The sequence below is a fragment of the Lithobates pipiens genome, unplaced genomic scaffold, assembly GCF_037356315.1.
Source record: "Lithobates pipiens isolate NorthernLeopardFrog02 unplaced genomic scaffold, aLitPip1_a1.2 Scaffold_8, whole genome shotgun sequence".
Classification (NCBI taxonomy): Eukaryota; Metazoa; Chordata; class Amphibia; order Anura; family Ranidae; genus Lithobates; species Lithobates pipiens.
The window spans coordinates 122244266-122264406 of record NW_027507903.1 but is presented as its reverse complement, the minus strand read 5'-3'; the positions used below and the strand labels follow the sequence as shown (position 1 = coordinate 122264406).

The 20141-nt window shown below is 41.4% G+C and overlaps 1 protein-coding gene across 1 annotated transcript in view; it reads left to right on the top strand.

The window, feature by feature from the left end:
- Positions 1-20141, top strand: part of ALPK3 (alpha kinase 3) — a 187666-nt gene that overhangs the window by 116043 nt on the left and 51482 nt on the right. The window contains exons 5-6 of the mRNA XM_077473051.1: positions 10124-10241; positions 10326-11790. Of these exons, the coding sequence (XP_077329177.1) occupies positions 10124-10241; positions 10326-11790 (1583 nt within the window). The remainder of the gene's footprint in view (positions 1-10123; positions 10242-10325; positions 11791-20141) is intronic.

Sequence of the window (20141 nt, the reverse complement as noted above, 5' to 3'; positions counted from 1 at the left end):
TCTTTTTTCCATATACTGCATCAATGAAAACATCATTCTGCTGCTTTAATTAGCTAGAGAATGACATTTTGCTATGTGAGGTATTCATATATAAAATTACCGTCAATGAACGGAAAAAATATATATATTTTCAGTAAGCACACAATTTGAATTGTAGCATTTCATATGTAATTTTCATTTTTTTAATTGTCTGCCTGCCTTAGCCTTGAGACCCCATTCATATAACATACTCTTATGACAACTGCAGTTGAACTGAGGAGCACACACCACATAGATCAGCCACATATCCTAGTGAACACACAGAGGCTTCACCTACAATCCCCGCATCTTGGGTATACCCCGCTGACATGTTTCAACCTGATTGGACTTAGTTATAAGACTGAGTCCAATCAAGGTAAAAGCATCAGAGGGTATTGGCTAAGACTGTAGCTGAAGCCTCCGTGTGTTCACCAATTGAAGGAAAAGAAAAAGGAAAATCTCCCCAATGTAACATGGATGACAAAAAAAATTACGGGTTTTTAACCATTCCCTACTTTATTTAAAATTGAAAAAAAAAAAAAAAATTTGGCTTTAGATACACTTTAATACTTACCTGTTTTGCCACTTATAGAGCAAAACTGTCCAAAGTATCTTCACATTTGATAAACTTATGGCTGTATCAGATGTCTGCATTCCTCAAAATGTATTGTGGTTCCATTCACTAGCCTATACATCACTACAGTGGATGTCAACGGCACACCAATCTTCATTTCCCAATTTTTGCCAATTTTATTGTAAAGACACCAAATAAAGCAACACATTTTGTGGGATTACTGAATTACTATGACTTACAGTTGACATGTCTGCAATAAATTAGGCAAAGGCCAGACAGCAGCCAGTGGTGTTGATGGTCAGTTGGAGTAAAAGTGCCCTTGCATTAATGGTAAATAAAAAATGCCCCAGGGTCAGTAATCAATTGGAGTAAAAGTGCCCCAGTATTATTGCAATAACAAAATACTCCAGGGGCATTGGTCAATGAGAGTTAAAAAAAATGCCCTGGTATTGGCGTCAGTGGGAGTTGTAAAATGCCCCAGCATTAATGGTCATTGGGAGGGGAAATATTACCCTGTAATTGGGGTCAGTGAGGAAAATTGTTCCCCATAATTAGTATCACTAGGAGGAATTGTGCCCCAAAGTTGTTGTCAGTGGGAGGGACAGTGCCCGATGGTTGGGGCCATTAGGAGAAATGTGTTAGTTAAACCCTGCAATAACCAACAAGATGGTTTCATGGCAGGGGAGTGTCATTGAACAAGCGTGTATTTAATAAGCTAGAAAGATGACTTCCGTGTGCTACTTCAGTCCAGCACAAATTGTTATATCTGCATGACTCTGCCTAGTTTGCGCAAATGGTGATTCATTTACAGTCTTGTCTGACTGGAGAATAAAGAAAGCACATGATGTCTATTGCTTAGTTACCTGTGTCATGCATTACCAAGATGTAGTCAGTGTGATATTTATAATAGGGGAAGTTGGGGTTGTTGCACTTCAATTTTGAACTACCTTTACTTCTTATTGTTGTGAGAGCCCCCTGGTTAGATCTTAACCTCCCTGGCGGTATGATTATTTCAGATTTAAGGTGCTGAAAGCAGTACCATTATTTTGCATGGAAATTTGGCGTTTTATATTGTAGTCCTGTAATTCTTAGGAATAACTCACTTAAATCTGTCCAAACCAGAGTCTAGCAGACATCCCAGGTATGATCAAGTTTGAAAAATGAAATCTTAAATTATAATATAATAAATAATTATAAATAATTATACCAAATAATAATATAATAATAATAACAATTATTCAATAATGTAATCAAATCAAAAACATAGAAATGTGCTCTGTTGCAGAATTGTCACTGTCATTACTTTTCAGTATTTGATGACGGATCTCCGCACAAATCATTATCGCTCAATTCTGAGAGGGATTCTAATTTATTATTGCTGTTTTCAAGCTGGTCTAAAACCATTTTTGATGTAAAGGGACAGTTTTGGTTGCTATGGACAATCTCCAGTTTCCAGGCATAAAGAACAGTTTTTATAATATAAAACTGCATGCAGGACACTGGAGAAACCATTAGGAACAAAGGGGATGTGAAATAATTACATACAGCAATGTAATCTGTAAGATTACATTATACTGTATGTAATGTGTGTGTTTTACTTTTTGAATTTGGCGCCATTCTCCGTCCCTCTGCGCCACAATGCTCGCAGGGAACGAAGCCCAGCGATGTGATGAATCGAGCGGAGGGCGAGCTGCTCACAGTGTGGGGAGACATTGCTGGATCCAGGGGACAAGGTAAGTAAACTCATCCTGGATCCAGCGATGCGATCCCAAGTCTGGCTCGGGGGTTACCGCTAATGGTACTGAATTTTCACCCCGAGCCAGACTCGGGAATACCACCAGGGGGGTTAAAGCAAAAGATTGACGTAGACCTCTGATTCCAGACAACTGTAAAATTTGTTGTAACTATTGTAATAGTTTACTATGTACTTCTGCATGTTGTTTGAATTATGCAGATCATCAAGGCAGGCTGTGAGAAGGGGCCAATGTCTTACCACACCATTCCCAGTGAAGTAACGGCCTTGTCTAAATGCCATAGGGTTCATTTACTAAAACTGGGGAGTGCAAAATCTGTTGCTGCTGTGCATGGTAGCCAATCAGCTTCTAACTTCAGCTTGTTCAATTAAGCTTTGACAAAAAAAAATAACTGGTAGCTGATTGGTTTCTATGCAGAGTTGCATCAGATTTTGCACTCTCCAGTATTAGTAAATCAACCCCCTTACATAGCTGTTGAAAGATGAGTTTGGAGAAGGAGGTTGAGGATACTTCAGCATTATATTACCGATTCTGTGGAGTTAATCAATGTAATCATAGCTGATTCCTCCATTAAATTATGGTGGCAGTCATCCCTATGTCATGTATGTGGCAATGATGATCTATGTCATGCAAGGTGCCTTAAAGAATCAACAATTGAACACAGCAGGCTTCTGTGTGGTGTTTGCCAGTAGAGAATAATTAGCTTTGATAAAGATTTATTAAACTGGCTAACTATTGGCTGTATTTTTAGGAGTAGATGCAAATCTGTATGATAGTTTTGTAAAGTTGTGCTCACTTTGAATACCCAGTGATGTGCTAGAGGAAATCCTGTTTTTTTTTTTTCATTTCCCCTGCACTAACAATTCACTAACATTAAGTTTCCAAAGAGAACATACACCATGGGGCTGATTTACTAAAACTGGAGAGTGCAAATTCTAGTGCAGTTGTGTATGGTAGCCAATCAACTTTCAACTTCAAATTATTCAATTAAGCTTTAACTGCTTGCCAACCAAACGCCACAGATTTACTGCGGCAGAATGGCACGGCTGGGTGAAACAACGTTACCTTACGTTGCTTTGCCTTTTGGCCACTAGGGGTGCCCACGATCGCTCGTGACAGAGTGGGAACCAGGATCTATGTGATCTAAGTATGAACACAAATCTCTCTCTCCTCCTAGACAGTCCCATCCCCCTACAATTAGAACACACCTAGGGAACACAGTTAACCCCCTTCATCGCCCCCTAGTGTTAACCCCTTCCCTGCCCGTGACATTTATACAGTAATCAGAGCATTTTTATAGCACTGATCGCTGTATAATTTTCAATGGTCCCAAAAATGTGTCAAAAGTGTCCAATGTGTCCGCTGCAATATCGCAGTCCCAATAAAAATTGCAGATCGCCGTCATTACTAGTAAAAAAAAAAAATAATAATAAAAATGCCATAAATCTATCTCCTATTTTGTAGACTATGACTTTTGCGCAAACCAATCAATATAAGCTTATTGCGATTTTTTTTTACCAAAAATATATAGAAGAATACATATCGGCCTAAACTGAGGAAAACATTTTTTTTTTTTTTTTAAAGTGCCATATTTATTATAGCAAAAAGAAAAAGATATTGTGTTTTTTTTTTAAATTGTCGCTCTTCTTTTGTTTATAGCGCAAAAAATAAAAACCGCACAGGTGATCAAATACCACCAAAAGAAAGCTCTATTTGTGAGGAAAAAAACACCATTCATTTTGTTTGGGTACAGCATTAAAAAAAAAACTGGAAGCTAATTGGTTTCTATGCAGAGCTGAATTAGATCTTGCAAACTGCAGTTTAAATCAACCCCTATACAAAGTTAAAATTCACTGCTAGGTGAACATCCTCTACTCCGTTAGTGAATCAACATCAGTGAGCATTAGTTACCAACAGTAAACCAGAGAGTACTGATTCCAGTGTACTGGTTTTGACTGAATAAGGTTTTTTGAAATCTCAAACGCGCAAGAACAGGCTATTATATTATATAGGAGAAAAAAATGCAAAACAGCGCCAAAGATAGATGGGAACTACAGTGCAAGGATTCGATAAAACAACAGAACGCAGCTGCCCTGAATTTTGGAACACCCAAAATAAAATGTGAAAAAGAAGAAAGAAAGGCAGGGCTGGTCTACAAACCCCTATTAACACCCCCTTAAAATTGATGCCTATTACTGTGGTGAAATAGATGACCATAAACACAAACCTTAATAAATCCTAAGTACAGTGCAAAAAATACAATACAATACAGTGCAAATAACATGCAAAGTGCTCAAATTAGTAACAGTATGTAACAAATACAATAAATCCAATATGACGAAACACGTAGGACAGGGCAAGGATGTTGACGTCAACACACCAACCTGGATTGTACTCACGGCTCGCATTTGAGTTTAGTGGCCGGAGATGACTGGAAACACATAAATGCTTTTATTCCCTAGTGTCGGGTCTGACACTTATGAAATATGAGTAGATTTTTTTACTATTGTTTTATTGAAGTCTTTAAAAACAGTATCACACCATTGGAGCCTCTTTCTTACATTCTATATACATGTGGGTCATGGTTGTGGGATCTGGAGAGTACAGCTTGCAGCTTAACAGCATTGTGGATTAAAGCATAACATTGCTTAAAGATGCAGTCAATGGTTTATAATTTTACCAGCCATTTATTTTGGTGAGTTTGTTTAGTACAACTGGTGTAGGATCACTCTGGGTGGCAAGTTTACACATTTGATTGACATCTAAGAAGTCACTGAGATTCACTATTTTTTCCATTGATGAACTTTTATTATCACCTATATTTTTTTGGATCACTATGTTAATGGACTATTTTTTTAAATGTTTTTTTAAAAATATTGGATTTATTGTATTTGCTACATACAGTCACTAATTTTGAGCAGTTTTGCGCTTTATTTGCACTGCGTTGTATGTTTTGCATTGTATTTAGGACTCATTCAGGTTTGTGTTTATGGCCATCTATTACACCACAGTAATAGACATCGATTTTAAGGGGGTGTTAAGAGGGATTGTAGACCAGCGCTGCCTTTCTTTCTTCTTTTTCATATTATATTATATAAGACTTCTCTCTTTCTCTTATGTCAGTGGTCTAAAAAACTGTGGCACCGGAGCCAGATGCGGCCCTTTGCTTGCTTTTATCTGGCCCTTGGGGCACTATTTCATCCACTGACACCAATGATGGGGTATAATTCCTCCAAGGACACCAATGATAGGGCACAATTCCTCCCAATGACGGCAGTCATGGGGGGGACAATTCCTTTCACTGACACCAAAGATCGGACATTGTTTACTCCCCTGGATGGCGGGACATTTTCTACTCCTGATGACCATGGTCTGGCCCCTTAATATCTGAAGGACAGTGTGGCAGATCCAACCAGGACAGGGGCTTTTGGAGGGAACTAGGGGCAAGCCTCTTACGCATGGATTATGGCCCATGCGTATTTTGGCTGCTTCTTCCAGAGTATGGTAAAGAGCTCAGTTCAGCCTCTGATCCCATGGAGAGAGCAGATCATTCTCTAATAATGGACAGCAACATGGTGAACGCTGAGAGCATGGCTTGGAGTAATTCTCTAAATAAGGACAATAAAGCTGGATGAAAGGGTGTAATGGTCAGAGGAATTATAGTGGCCCCCCTGCAGACTGGGTTGGAGAAGCTTCCCTACTTGGCACAGAAATATTTTTCAACAATTTCCCTCAAGAAATCTATGAAGATAAATGTAGTCTACTTTCAGACGGCTCCAAAATTGTATGAGCTCTGTCTCATAGACTGTTGTAGACTGGTGCCGGACAATCTGAGATGAGGTGGAATCCCTGATTAATCAAAGAACAGTCTGTGCACCTAGGTTTGGTTAAGTGACTACTTGTTAATTATTTTATGTTAATTAGATCACTGCCAGCTATTAGTTGCTAGATGTGGATTAGCATTGTGTTTATGTTGGCTGTTCCTTAGCTGTGTTAATTCTATTCCTGTTTACAGTTTGTATTGTTAGGGTAATGCGATCATGCTCTATATGATTTTGTGTGTTATATATTCTGTGTGAATTTTCAATAAAGTGAGCTTCAGTTTGCACCCAAGCTATTGTCGTCTGGTATCTTGGGTGCAATATTCAGCTATAATATCTGCTTCTTGGTTCCAGACTGGAGGAAGCTACATCTTGATGGAGGCACTCACGCTTGGTGCTGGCCCTTTGTTTACAAAGTTTGGAGACCCCTGTCTTATGTCATAGCTCCAGCACAGTTAATCTCTGCTACACATCACCTCTAAAGTATTGCCAATTACTTTATTTATTTATTTCCAACAATACAGTTAATCTCTCTTTTAGATGAGCACGGATGGGGACAGGTGATGGGTTTCTATACTCTAAGGGCCGGTTCACACAGCGAGGCGATGCGAGGCGACACGGCTCGCCTCGCCTCGCCTCGCTCCCGCAAGTCGCCCCCGTTCTGTACAATGGAACCGTTCTGAGAGGAGCGACTCGAGTCGCTCCGACTCAGAAAAAAGGTTCCTGTACTACTTCTGGGCGACTTCGGGGGCGACTTGCATTGACTTCTATACAGAAGTCCTCTGCAAGTCGCCGCTGAGGTCCCCGCAGGTCGCGGCGAGGCAAGTCGGAGACGCCTCGCCGCGCCTCGCTGTGTGAACCGGCCCTAAGAGTCCATTCACACAGGAGCAACTTTGGATCCGACTTGAAGTCGTCCCAAGTTGCCTCAAGTCGGGCAACATGATAAAATCAATGTAGGTGAATGAGAGCCGTCTTAATGTACACTACTGAAGTCGCTCCGACTTCAGAAAAGGTTCCTGTACTACTTCAATCCGATTTCTAGGCAACTTGTACCCATTGATTTCAATAGAAGTTGCCTCCAAGTCTGATCCCCTGTCTTAACTGAAGCAACTTTCCAGGAAGTAAAAATAGTTTTCTAGACAAACCCCTCCCTCCCACAGAGCTGATTATTATGTGATTGACTACTGGTAAAGTCCCCTGTCCTGGAAGCAACTTCAAGTTGCCTTGTAAGTTGCCTCAAGTCGTGCTGTGATTCATACTCAAGTCATGTCCAAGTTGCCTCCCAAAGTCTCGCTCAAAGTCGTGTTGCCCCTGTGTGAATGGACTCTGTTCTGTATGCATGAAAATAGAAAACCTCTTTATACACACAACTTGTTTATAATAATGTCACGAAAATCAGAAACTCATTCCTCCAAAATATGTTTATTTTATGCTTGTTTGAAGCATAACTGCACACCATACAATGAAAGTGTTTTTTTTTTCAGTCATCACACTGTTTTTTAAACGATAAAAGTTTCAAATATATAATGTCACAACATATTGTATATATAGATATGCAAATGATGCTGTATAGAAATATTAGATAATGTTTATATTAATAAACCTTAACCTATTGCCCTTATGCTCTCCGTATTGTTCTTTGTCCTTTCTAAGGACCGTAAGTTAGTTTTTATCCATCTGTTGACGGATGAAAAAAGGATATCAGTGCATCTCAATGGAAAAACAAATGTAAACTGATGATCATCCATTTACATCCATTTACATCTGCTTCCGTCAACATCCGTTTTTTGGAACGGAACAAAGTCCTAATTTTCTTCTGTTAAAAAACGGACTAGGCGAAAAATGGATGTAAATGGACAAACAGGCCATTTTTTGCATGAAAGAGAGGCTCCAGGACTGGTGGTTAAGGACAATGCTGGCAGATGTTATAAACTGATGAAAAATGGATGAAAAAATTTATGAAAAATGTAAATTTCATGTTTTTTCTTTGAAAAAAGTGACTGAACTGATCAAATGATGTGTGAAAGGGGCCTAAACCTCTAAAATGTCTACATCACTCAGCACCTAACAATGTCTAAGACATGACATCATGATCAGTACAGTGTTTTACTCATAAACAGTATGGATGTTCAGTAAACCTTCAGTGAGATTGCTTCAGTTATGCAGGAAAAGTGTGAACAGTGAAGGAGAGAAGCTTTTCAATATCCAGAAGCTGCAGGTAAACTAGAAACCCCATTTAGGGCCTACGTAGAAGGGCTTTAGATTTGTGTCAATGGCATCAATTAGACATTAGTTTGAGATGCTTCTGACATCATTCAGTATGCATTGACTGATGCCTTTGACTTTCAGTTAGCCTAATTTTCACCTTCATTTGACCGGCTTTAAGTGGGTTTTGCATTTCCATAGATTTGTATGGAAATGCAACATCCATTTGAAGAAAACATACTGTAAGCCCTTCAACACAGGCAATAAAGTATGCTGTCCTGTTTGCTGATTGAAACATGGATATCGCTTCTTCAAAGAAAGTGTACTCCAAGTGAAAAGACAATCCTCCACCTTCCCCTAGAGAGTAAATGCTTACCTCCAGAAATTGACTCTCACCATAAAGGTCAATTTAGCATGTTGGTAATCACCAGGACCCAGAGAACATCTTCAATCTGCTCCAGTTTGTATATGAAATCAATCAGAGGAAACACAAGCTTCACAACCACATTACTTGATAAAACTGACCACAAAGGATATCCATCTCTCAAGCTCAAAAGGAAAAGAAACAAACCATAGTGCTCACCACTAAAAAACACTTCATTAAAACTATCAAAATTACTCACATTTAATATAAAACCAAACATGCACTTCTGAATGGCTTCAGCCAGTAAGAGATTCAATGCTCTCCAGGAGGAATATGGAAAAACACCACTGTGCTAAGACAGGGATCCCTCCAGTCCTCATGCAGTCAGCTCAATCCAGGATAGCTGTGGCTTCACCCTACATGTTCCATAATGAACAACATTATCAGGACAACAGGGAGACAAGGATAGGAGCTCTATTATCTTTGCAAAATTCTATGGAAAAAGCAAAACGACAATTTCAGTGGTGATAGCAAGGTAACAGGACTCTAAGACAGGCCATGGGTGATTCAATTTACTTTCCTGCAAACACAGGTTGCAGGAAAGAAAATTGGTTGATTCCCCCATGAACACTGAATCCCTCTAGCAGAGCTATTGTGTTCTCCTGGCTGGGGGGCACAAGAAGCTGTCCCTGCCTGGAGAACCCAGTGATTATTGCTAGAAGCTATAGCCACTGGCAATAATCACAAATCTGACATGCTGGTTGTCTATCTATCATCTTGGGTGCAATCAGCCTGCCTGTAGATGGTTGGGATCTTGGATGATGGCTTAAGTTCAGGCAATTAGCTGGTCCCACTCAAGCTGCAGAAGTTTTTGGATGTATGTGTGATGATAGAGAGAAATGGAACAGCATGGCACATGTGTGAATGTTCTGCAAGCACCATTTTGTCTGATCACCAGTCCACTGCCTCATTATCAATAATATTATATTCGTAATTATTATTGAGTGTGCTAGTATTCTTAGAGTAGAAAGAACATAAAATATTACTAGGCAGATTTTTGATAGCAGTGGTATTAAGCTGAACCATTGTTTGATGGAGAAGGGGAGCAAAACATGGTCCAGATTGTTGCTATTATTCCTTTTTCGTAGCTTTGGTGAGTTCCGTTTGACAAAATGTGGTGATGGTAATGACAAAGACAAAGAAAAAGATTGGTCATTTCAATTAGTGTGTTGAAGTAAGTAAGCTTGCACTGGGTAGCATTTAATGTATGAAAATTCCACAGCTTAAACTTGATTCTTTTAACTGCTGTAAAATGATAATGCCATTTTCGAACTGCTTTATTTAAAAAAAATGCATATGACAACATTTTAAATTCACCTTTCTAAAGGATACCCGGAACCAGAGGTTACGTGGTACAAAGATGATGAAGAAATGGACAGATATTGTGGATTACCAAAATATGAAATAATCCGTAATGGAAAGAAGCATACCTTACAAATTTACAAGTGAGTCTTGAATGCTGTTTTACTGGCCTAAATGTGTGCTCTATTTATTGCTTAATTCTAATTAAAGGGAAATCTATGCTTTAGGTGCAGTGAAGAAGATGCAGCAATTTATCAAGCATCAGCAAGAAATAACAAAGGCATTGTTTCCTGTTCTGGAGTACTGGAAGTTGGAACAATGACTGAATACAAAATCCACCAAAGATGGTTTGCAAAACTCAAGAGAAAAGCAGAAGCCAAAATGCGCGAGATTGAGCAAAGTAGGAGGAGAGTTAAGGAGAACTTTGAGGAGGGTGAAAGACTTAGGGCTTTGAGTCCTGAAAGGATTCAGAGAAAACGGAGGTTCTCATCCGAAAAGAAAGAAGATGACTTAGCTTCTTCAGAAGATAAAGGGGAATTAATTAAAGTTCATATTCCTGATCCAAACTCAAGGCTACAAGAGGAATTTCCAAAGACAGCAGAGCAACCACAAACTGTAGTCAATGGCTTTGCTGAAATTGACTCTAAACCAAAAGAAGAGGTAACCACCAATGGATATACTCTACCTGAAAATATTGAAGAAAACGGTAAAGGATTCCTTGCTTATGTCTATGAAACAGTAGAAGTTATAACAAAAAAACAAGCATCAAAAGAGACCTATGCAAAAAAGAAGAAAAAAGAAGAAGAACCCCCTTTACTTATATCAGACTCCAAAAAAGAAGAAGCGATACAAGGAAGTCCAAAGAAAGTAGAGGGTATAAGTCCTGCTCCAAGAAGGTCTCGATTTGGTAAAGATGCTTCTAAATCTTCAGTTGAAGAAAAAATGGAGGTGGAAATATCTCCTGTGACAAAAAATAAAAGGTTTGCACCTTCCACTGCCCCTAATAAAACTGAAAAATCTGTACTACCAAAACATACCATGAAATTAAAAGATGGTGTTGTGCCCCATAGCAGAGCAGAAGAATCCTCCATTCCAAAACCAGTTCATGTGCAAACTTCGGGAGATATCATGTTTTCCTTAAAGGAAATGTATTTTGATGACTTACCACAATATACAAAAGAAGAAAAGAGTCCACCAGCACTCTTAAGAGACCAGAATACAAAGGGAGACAAGCAAGCTCCCAGTGTAACTTATGCAAAACCATCAACTGAAGTACAAATCAAAGAAACACCAAAAGTTGCCCCAAGACGTTCAAAAGAACAAAGAGAATTATCTGTTGGACGCAAAACTTCTCCAATAACAAGTAGAAAATCTGAAGCTCCTGTACCTGGGCAAGTCTCAAATCAAAGTCAGACACTGTTAGCGGTTAAGCCCAAATCTGAATTGGTAAAGCTAGCTGTTGCAGAAAGAAACACTGATTCTTCTGTCTCAGTCCCAGTAAGTCATATCATTGAGCAAAAAGAAAAAGAAGTAAAATCAACAGACCAAGTTCTTCCAGTAAAGGGACCTGATAAGGTATCCTCTGATGTAAAATCAGCACATGGTAGCAATAATACATTTACAAATATTGAGAAACCACACGTGGATCAACCATTAGAGAACAACAAGATACCCTCACTTGATCCCATAGAAGTAAGTTTATTATCTTGTTTACTTGTTTCATACAAAAAAAAATTCCATCCTGCCTGAGATGCTTTGGAACATACCTAAGTATAGCCAAGATGCTCATATGTTTGGAAAGAGAATTACAGCTGATATCTTTACTATGTTCCTGACAGCACTGTCCAAAGCCGCTTGTTCCTCTTTTGTGCAAAATAACTTATGGCTCAGCTGTCACGTAAGATCTGGAAATATTCACATCACATGGTGCACTGATGTACGCCTGTGATGTAAAATAGATTACTCTTCACATGCAACAGTTTGCAAATATTACATAGTTTTCATGATTAATAGTGATATTGCACAAGTGAAATAAGTACCTAAGGGAAGGACTAACATTTCAAATTCAGTTTTTTCATGCAGTGAGATATATGATCATACTATACATGCTGGCCAAAGACCAGACCACTTTTTGTGATTCGGCACTGTGTCGCTTTAACTGACAATTACGTGGTCGTGCGACGTGGCTCCCAAACAAAAATTGATGTCCTTTTTTTCCCACAAATAGAGCTTTCTTTTGATGGTATTTGATCACCCCTGCGTTTTTATTTTTTGCGCTATAAACAAAAATAGAGCGACAATTTTGAAAAAAAAAACGCATTATTTTTTACTTTTTGTTTTAATAAATATCCCCCAAAAATATAGAAAAAAAACTTTTTTTCCCTCAGTTTAGGCCGATACGTATTCTTCTACATATTTTTGGTAAAACAATTGCAATAAGCGATTATTGATTGGTTTGCGCAAAAGTTATAGCGTTTACAAAATAGGGGATAGTTTTATGGGATTTTTATTAATAATTATTTTTTTACTAGTAATGGCGGCGATCAGCGATTTTTATTGTGACTGCGACATTATGGCGGACACATCAGACATTTTTGACACATTTTTGGGACCATTGTCATTTATACAGCAATCACTGCTATACAAATGCAGTGATTCCTGTGTAAATGACACTGGCAGTGACAGGGTTAATCAGTGGGTGGCAGTGTAGGGGTAAGTGTTCCTAGGGGTGTGTTACTAGCTGTTGGAGGCTGGGCTTTCTTTTAGTGAACACTGATCTCTGCTCCAATCACATGGAGCAGAGATCACTTGCTAGGCAGAACGGGGAGATGCTGTTTACAACGGCATCTCCCAGTTCAGCCGCCCCGTGAGACGATCGCGGGTATACCCGCGGCGATCAAGTCCGCAATACCCGCGACCGGACTCATGGGGTCCCCGGCGGCGCGCTCGCGATGGCAGGGCGGCATTTAAGATTGAACGTATCTGTACGCCAATATGCCTGCCCGTGCCATTCTGCCGACGTACATCGGCATGCGCTGGTCGGGAAGTGGTTAAAGAGCTACAAGCGCTACTGGTATCTAACACTTCTGGGTGCTGCCTGGTGCCCTGCTAGGCACCGTGGTTCTTTCCACCAGCTGTAATGCCACTACAGAAGACAGTAATAACACTGTGGCTGGCAGCAGGAACCAGGGTGCTCAGCAGTGTATCTAACTTGTCATGTGTTGGATACCAGCAGCACTATAGCTCTTCAAGAGAGTAAAGAATTAACAAACAGCCAGGCAAAACAGTATGTATTAAGCTTTTTGATTTACAAGATGAAAGTGGTTAGGATGAGGTTGCTGTAGTTAGAGAAACAGTTTTCCTTTATTTTCCATCTAAAACTTATACTACCTAAGTATACATACTGTATTCTATTTTATTTTTTAGGTATGACATTCATAATTAAAGTGCGAGTAAACTCCCATGTATAAATTTTACCTATAGGTAAGCTTATAAGGCTTACTCATAGGTACAGTAAACATCTCCTAAATGTGCACAGTTTAGGAGATTTTTACTTTAGATGCAGCCAGTGATATCACCGGCAGATGCGCTCTGAAGCCTGGGGCCCAATTTTTTTTATATGCGGTTTACTGCCACTTTAAGCATGTTTTACAGATATTTTTTTTCACATTTAACATAATGCCACTTCAAGCTAAGTGTTCTATTTTTTTGCCATTCCATAATGCAAATACCAAAATCCATCTATGCATTTATTATCATTAAGGGGTGCCTCAAAGGCACACAGCTGCATATATTTCACAACACACATAGATTGCTCAGTAGTACTATGGGGTCAGATGTTAAAGGATCATTTGTCTTTCCTTTAACCTTTAGCAGTGAGTAACCATGTAAGCCAATGATAATCAACTTTCTTTATAAAGTGGTTTTAAAGTGCAGCCTTAGACATCACCAAAGGACCACAAATAATATTCAGTGAATATTGTACTAGAGAAAGCAGGCAGAGACAGCTACATATTAGTGTTGGGTGAATGGTTCGAGCCCAGAAAAAGTTTGGGCCGAACATCGTCTATTCGGTGAACACCCGAATTTGCAGTGCATTCTAGGGTCCTAATTGGATGAAGCCTTGCACTTGGCTGCTGGTCAGGTGCAAGGTTTTGCCACTTAGGGCACAGAGCACTGTCAGAGTCATGATTAGACAAAGTGATGTTGACTTTCTCCAATCATGGCTCAATGCTCATAGTCCCACCCCACACTATAAAAGGTTCCTTCCCATAGGAAGCTTTTGCATTGTGTTGGAGTGGAGATAGATAGAGCAGGGCTCAGTTTGCTAGTAGCAAGTTAGTGTGTTCACTTATTGTGACTCTGAGTGTAGTGTGTTAGTGTAGTGCAGTGTTTACCAATTGCCTACAGGACTCTTTCACCCCCTTCTTGCCCAAGCCATTTTTCAGCTTTCATGCTACACTGTACCCAAACAAATTTTTGATCACTTTATTCACACAAATAGAGCTTTATTTAGGCTGTATTTAATCCCTGCTGAGTTTTTTTATTTTTTACAAAAAAAAGACCAAAAATTTTGAAAAAAAAATGTTTTTCACTTTTTTTCTGTCAGTAAAGTTTGTAACTAAGTAATTTTTCGCCTTCACTGATGTGCACTGATGAGGCGGCACTGATGGGCACTAATAGGCTGAACTGGTGGGCATTGATGAGGTGGCACTTATGGGCACTGATGAGGCGGCACTTACTGCCACTGATTAGGTGGCACTGATGAGGAGGCACTAATGTGCCGCACTTATGGGCACTGACAGGTGGCACTGATATGTGGCACTGATAGGCTGCTCTGGTGGGCACTGATGGGTGGCACTGATGGGCACTGTTAGGCAGCACTGGTGGGCATTGTTAGGTGGCACTGGTCGGCACTAATAGGTGGCATTAGTGGGCAATAATAGGCAGCACTGGTGGGCACCTATAGGCGGCACAAATAGGTGGTACTGATGGAACACCTTAAAGAGGAGTTTATGTAATGCCTTTTCAGACTCTGGTAGGTTACAGTCTTATGGAAAAGCTAGTTTTGAGGCTTCTGTTGATCAAAGGAGAAGCGGTGAAGAAGGGGGCTGCCTCAGTGATGCATTTTACATTTTTTTTAGTTCTCTGTGCCCAGGGTTGTTAGTTTCAATATCCCATCAGCAGTGTCTGCATCATATGGTGAAAGATTTTATAGGGGTGAAAACAGACATGGAGAGTTTTACAGTAGACGATCCACTGGGTTTCTGGGTCATGAGAATAGACCACTGACCAGAACAAAAATTCATGAGCCCCCCCCCCCTCCAACCCATACCAGGTTGTTCAGGTCTGGAAAGGATTTTAAGGGTAGCCCATGCCAAAAAAAAAATGAGACCCCCCAAAATCCATACCAGATCATTATCCGAGTATGCAGCCCAACAGGCCAGGATAGGGGGGGTGAGCACCGCATTTTCCTCCTGAACCATTCCAGGCCACATACCCTCAACATGGGGGGGTGCTTTGGGGCAGCGGTGCTCCTCCTCAAAAGCACCTTGTCCCCATGTTGATGAGGACAATAACTTCTTTCCCACAACTCTGGCTGGTGGTTGTGGGGGTTTGCGGGCGGAGGCTTATCGTAATGTGGAAGCTCCCTTTAACAAGTACATAGTGCCCTTAATCATTCACAAAAAAGGATGTGTAAACTAAGACAGGAGCCAGTTTTTGACAAGTCCTTTATTAAAAAAATTATTTTTAAAAATTATCCATCGACAATCGCAATGAATGTCACTCCGCCCCTTATTACATCATCAACCGGGCCTGCTGGGTCGATCATGTCATAAGTTAGTGGGGTCACCCATATGATGTCATCTCCAATATTTATTCACATGGGGGTGGGATCTGGAGGCCCCCACAACCCTGGCCCTTGTTTTCATTAACATGGGGACAAGGAGCTTTAGGGGGAGTCCCTTTGCCTCAATGTTGAGGACATGTGGCCTTGTATGGTCCAGGAGGGGGGGCATTCGCCCCCCCCCCTTTCCGGACCTGACGGGCTGCATGTTCAGATAAGGGTCTGATATGGACTTTAGGGGGAACTTAATTTTTTTTTAATGTTGTTGTGGGGTTTCCCTTAAAATCCATACTGGACCCGAAGGGCCTATTATGGATTTTGGCGGACCCCATGCCATTTTTAAAAATTTTTACATGCCTGCAATTTTTTGGTGTACTATCTGCTGTCGGTAGGAAACCACGCTGACAGCACATAAGTAATGGTTTTTAGGCACCCGCTCCTTAACAACCATGACAGTTACTGTTTGTCAAGAACACCGGCAGCCCCCTCCTTAACAACCAGTTAAAATTAAGCACGTTCTCTAAATATCGCTTGCCTGGACCTCTACTTAATTGCTGCATTTATTTATTTATTTATTTCCGTTTGTGAATTGACTTTAACGCTATTTTATGGGGTATTTACCTAGCGCTTTTGCTTTATGCGGTATATACCGCATAAAACAATAGTGAATTGGCATTTTCGGGGTCCTATGCAGCATTTGAGAAAACACCTAAATACCGCATGCGATCTGCTTTTGTGAATATTGCCCAATATTTTCTGTCCCTGGACTCCTACTCCTTGACTTTTCTATCAAGATCAATAACACAGCTGTCAGCCCCTCACTTCTTGCCAGGGACTCCTGGACTCTGATCTATTGTTTCAGTCCAAAATCCAATCACTGGCCAAATTTTGCCACCTTTACCGCTCCATAACAATTTCAAAGAGTATCCCTTCTAAACCAATGACACCACCAAGCTACTAATTTGTTTCCTTATTATCTCTTGCCTTGACTATGGCAAATGCTTTCCCATTAGCCTACCTCTAAATGGGCTATCCCCTTTTCAGTCTATAAGGAATACTGCTGAAACAAGGAGGAGAACAACTAGAAACAACTGATCTCCACAGTTGTTGCTGGAGCTGCACAGAGGTTGGTAGAACTCTGCCCTCTTGCCAGCACTTCTACTGGGGACTCCACATCCTCTGCTCCAGCTAACCTTTGGGGCAGGAGGCTGGATTCCTCCACTCCCAAACTGGGTAGGTGCCATTGGGGAGGGGAGCCGGCTGCTTACTTTTCCATTCCCTCATCTGGCTGCTGGGACGACATGTCTGTGGTACTGTCTCCCAGGTGGACAAATCTTTGCTGGGGAGGAAAGACCGCTTCCTCCACCCTGGCCAACTGTTGAGGAGGGGCGACAAACACCTCCTCTCCTTTCTCCCCCTGTATCTGCTGCTGGGAAGTGATTGCCACCTTCTCACCCTGAGCCTCCGAAACAGTGTCCGGTGACCAGCGCTTCAGCTAGGGAAGTTCCTTGTAACTCCACAGATACTGCTGTTGGTGCTGGGCAGAGCACAGTGAAGTTTGGCCCTAATACTATCTCTTCTGCTGGAAGTTCAACATATTGTTTTTCCTCAGCAGAAAAGTCTATCAAATCCCCTGTCTCTGCAACTGGCGTCTGGGGATAGAGGTTCACCAACTCCTGTCCATGGAACCCAGAAGATGCTATCAGTGCTGGGCAGAGGTTAGCAGAGCTCTGCCCTGTTGTCAGCACTTCAGCTTTGGGGATGACAATCTGCAGATTTTCCACTGCCGATTCTCTGACATGCTGCTGGACAGGCACATTCCTCCATCCAAGATCAACCCATGCAGAAACAGAATCATCAAGGTCAGTCAGCACTTGCTGCATCCATCATCAGACCTCCACTCCATAGCTGCGGGGCAGGTTGGCAAAGCACACTGTTACTCTGCCACATTGCTGACTCTTCAGCCAGGATTTCAGAGTTGTCAACTGGTATTTCTTGACAGTCCCAGGCAAAGGGAACCCAGCCCTGGCACTGAGCAGAGTCTAGCAGCAGTCTGTAGGCAACTCTATATCTTCCAGTGTCCAGTGCACTTCCGAGATGTTCAGTAGCCCTTCTCTGAAGTCCCTTGTCAGCTTCACATACAACAGTCCCAGGCTGCCGTAGCTTAAGCCTTCCATTGGGCTGTCATCCTCTATCAAGTGACATGCCACCAGAGAGCTCTGTAGCTCTCATCCAGCTTCATCTCTGCCCAGACCAATCCATACTGTGACCAGTACCTTTCCTGGATGGAGGGGAGAACTTTCCCTGGTGACACTGCTCACGGGCTAGCGCTTCCTTCCAGAGTTTGCAACGGATAGAATAAAACCATCCAAGCAGGACCTGCTCTAAAACTGGTCCTCTGTGCTGTATCTGCATCTCTTGCAACCTCCTTCGGAATTCCTCTTCCATGGCGGCTGGTATCTGTACCTCTCCTCTCCTGCTATCCGGACCTTAGATCCCGGTGGAGGTTTGGATGTCCCAGACTGCAGGAAGCATCCCACTGCTTGCCACCAATGTTACGAAACGTCCCTACACTCCACTTGAGTGCTTTCATCATATACCACCTCCTCCCAGTCTGTATATAGATATCAGATATTCCAACTGTTCCCAAGCACAAAACAAGACGAGACTTGCTTAGCTGCTGACATGGACCTGAATCCAAAGTAACACCACCTCAGGGGTCCCCAGGCATACAGCTCAAAAAGAGCACCATTCCCCCAAATGCCAGGGCCCATAATTGCAAGGCAAGAGGCTGGCATTTAGTCCTCTCCAAAATCCTCTGTCCCGGGTGAGTCTGTCACAATAGCATTTACTTTGATGGACAAAAAGTAAAATTTTAGTCTCATCAGACCAGAGCACATTCCTCCATACATTTTGTGATTCTCCCACATGCCTTTTCGCAAACTCAAAACGTGCCATTTTGTTTCTTGCTGAAAGTAATGGCTTTCTTCTGGCCACTCTGCCATAAAGTCCAACTCTATGAAGCGTAGGGCTTATTGTCGTTCTATGTTCAAATACTCCAGTCTCTGCTGCGGAACTCTCCAACTCCTCCAGGGTTACCTTTGGTCTCTGTACTGCCTCTCTGATTAATGCCCTTCTTGCCCGATCCATGAGGTTTGGTGTGCGGCCGTCTCTTGGCAGGTTTGCTGTTGTACCATGTTTTTTTGCATTTGGTTATGATAGATTTGATGGTGCTCCTAGGGATCATCAAAGGTTTGGATATTTTTTTATAACCTACCCCGACTTGTACTTCTCAACAACATTGTTCCTTACTTGTTTGGAGAGTTCCTTGGGCTTCATGGCAGTGTTTGGTTAGTGGTGCCTCTTGCTTGCAGCCTCTGGTGCCTTTCAAAAAGGTGTGTATATGTAATGACAGATCATGTGACACTTAGATTGCACACAGGTTGACATCATTTTACTAATTATGTGACTTCTGAAGGTAATTGGTTGCATCAGAGCTTTTTATGGGCTTCACAACAAAGAGGGTGAATGCATATGCACATGTCCGTTATCAGTTTTATATTTCTGAATTTTTTTTTCATGTTTATATTTTTCTAATTTTACTTCACCAACTTAGACGATTGTGTTCTGATCCATCACATATACCGTATTTATCGGCATATAACACACACTTTTTCCCCCTTAAAATCAGGGGGAAATCAAGAGTGCGTGTTATACGCCGACCCCCTGCCGATTATGAGCCTCTCTGCGGCTTTTGGCAGTTCTTGGTGGCTTTCGGCTGCTTTCGGCTGCCTAGATACACAGGACATCCGTCTCTGTATCCCAGCGGTGCCATTTTTAAACGGCAAGGCTGAAAATGACACTGACAAGGCTGCATGAGAAGGCTGCATGACAAGGCTGCAAATGACATTGACAAAGCTGCATGACAAGGCTGCAAATAACACTGAAAAGGCTGAAAATGACACTGACAAGGCTGCATGAAAAGGCTGCATGACAAGGCTGCAAATGACACTGACAAGGCTGCATGACAAGGCTGCAAATAACACTGACAAGGCTGTAAATGAGACTGACAAGGCTACAGATGGACACTGACAAGGGTGCAATGATGGACAAGGCTGCAGATGGACACTGATAAGGCTGCATTGATGGGCATTTAAATGTAAGTTTTTTCCTTAAACTTCCCTCCTAAAAGTTT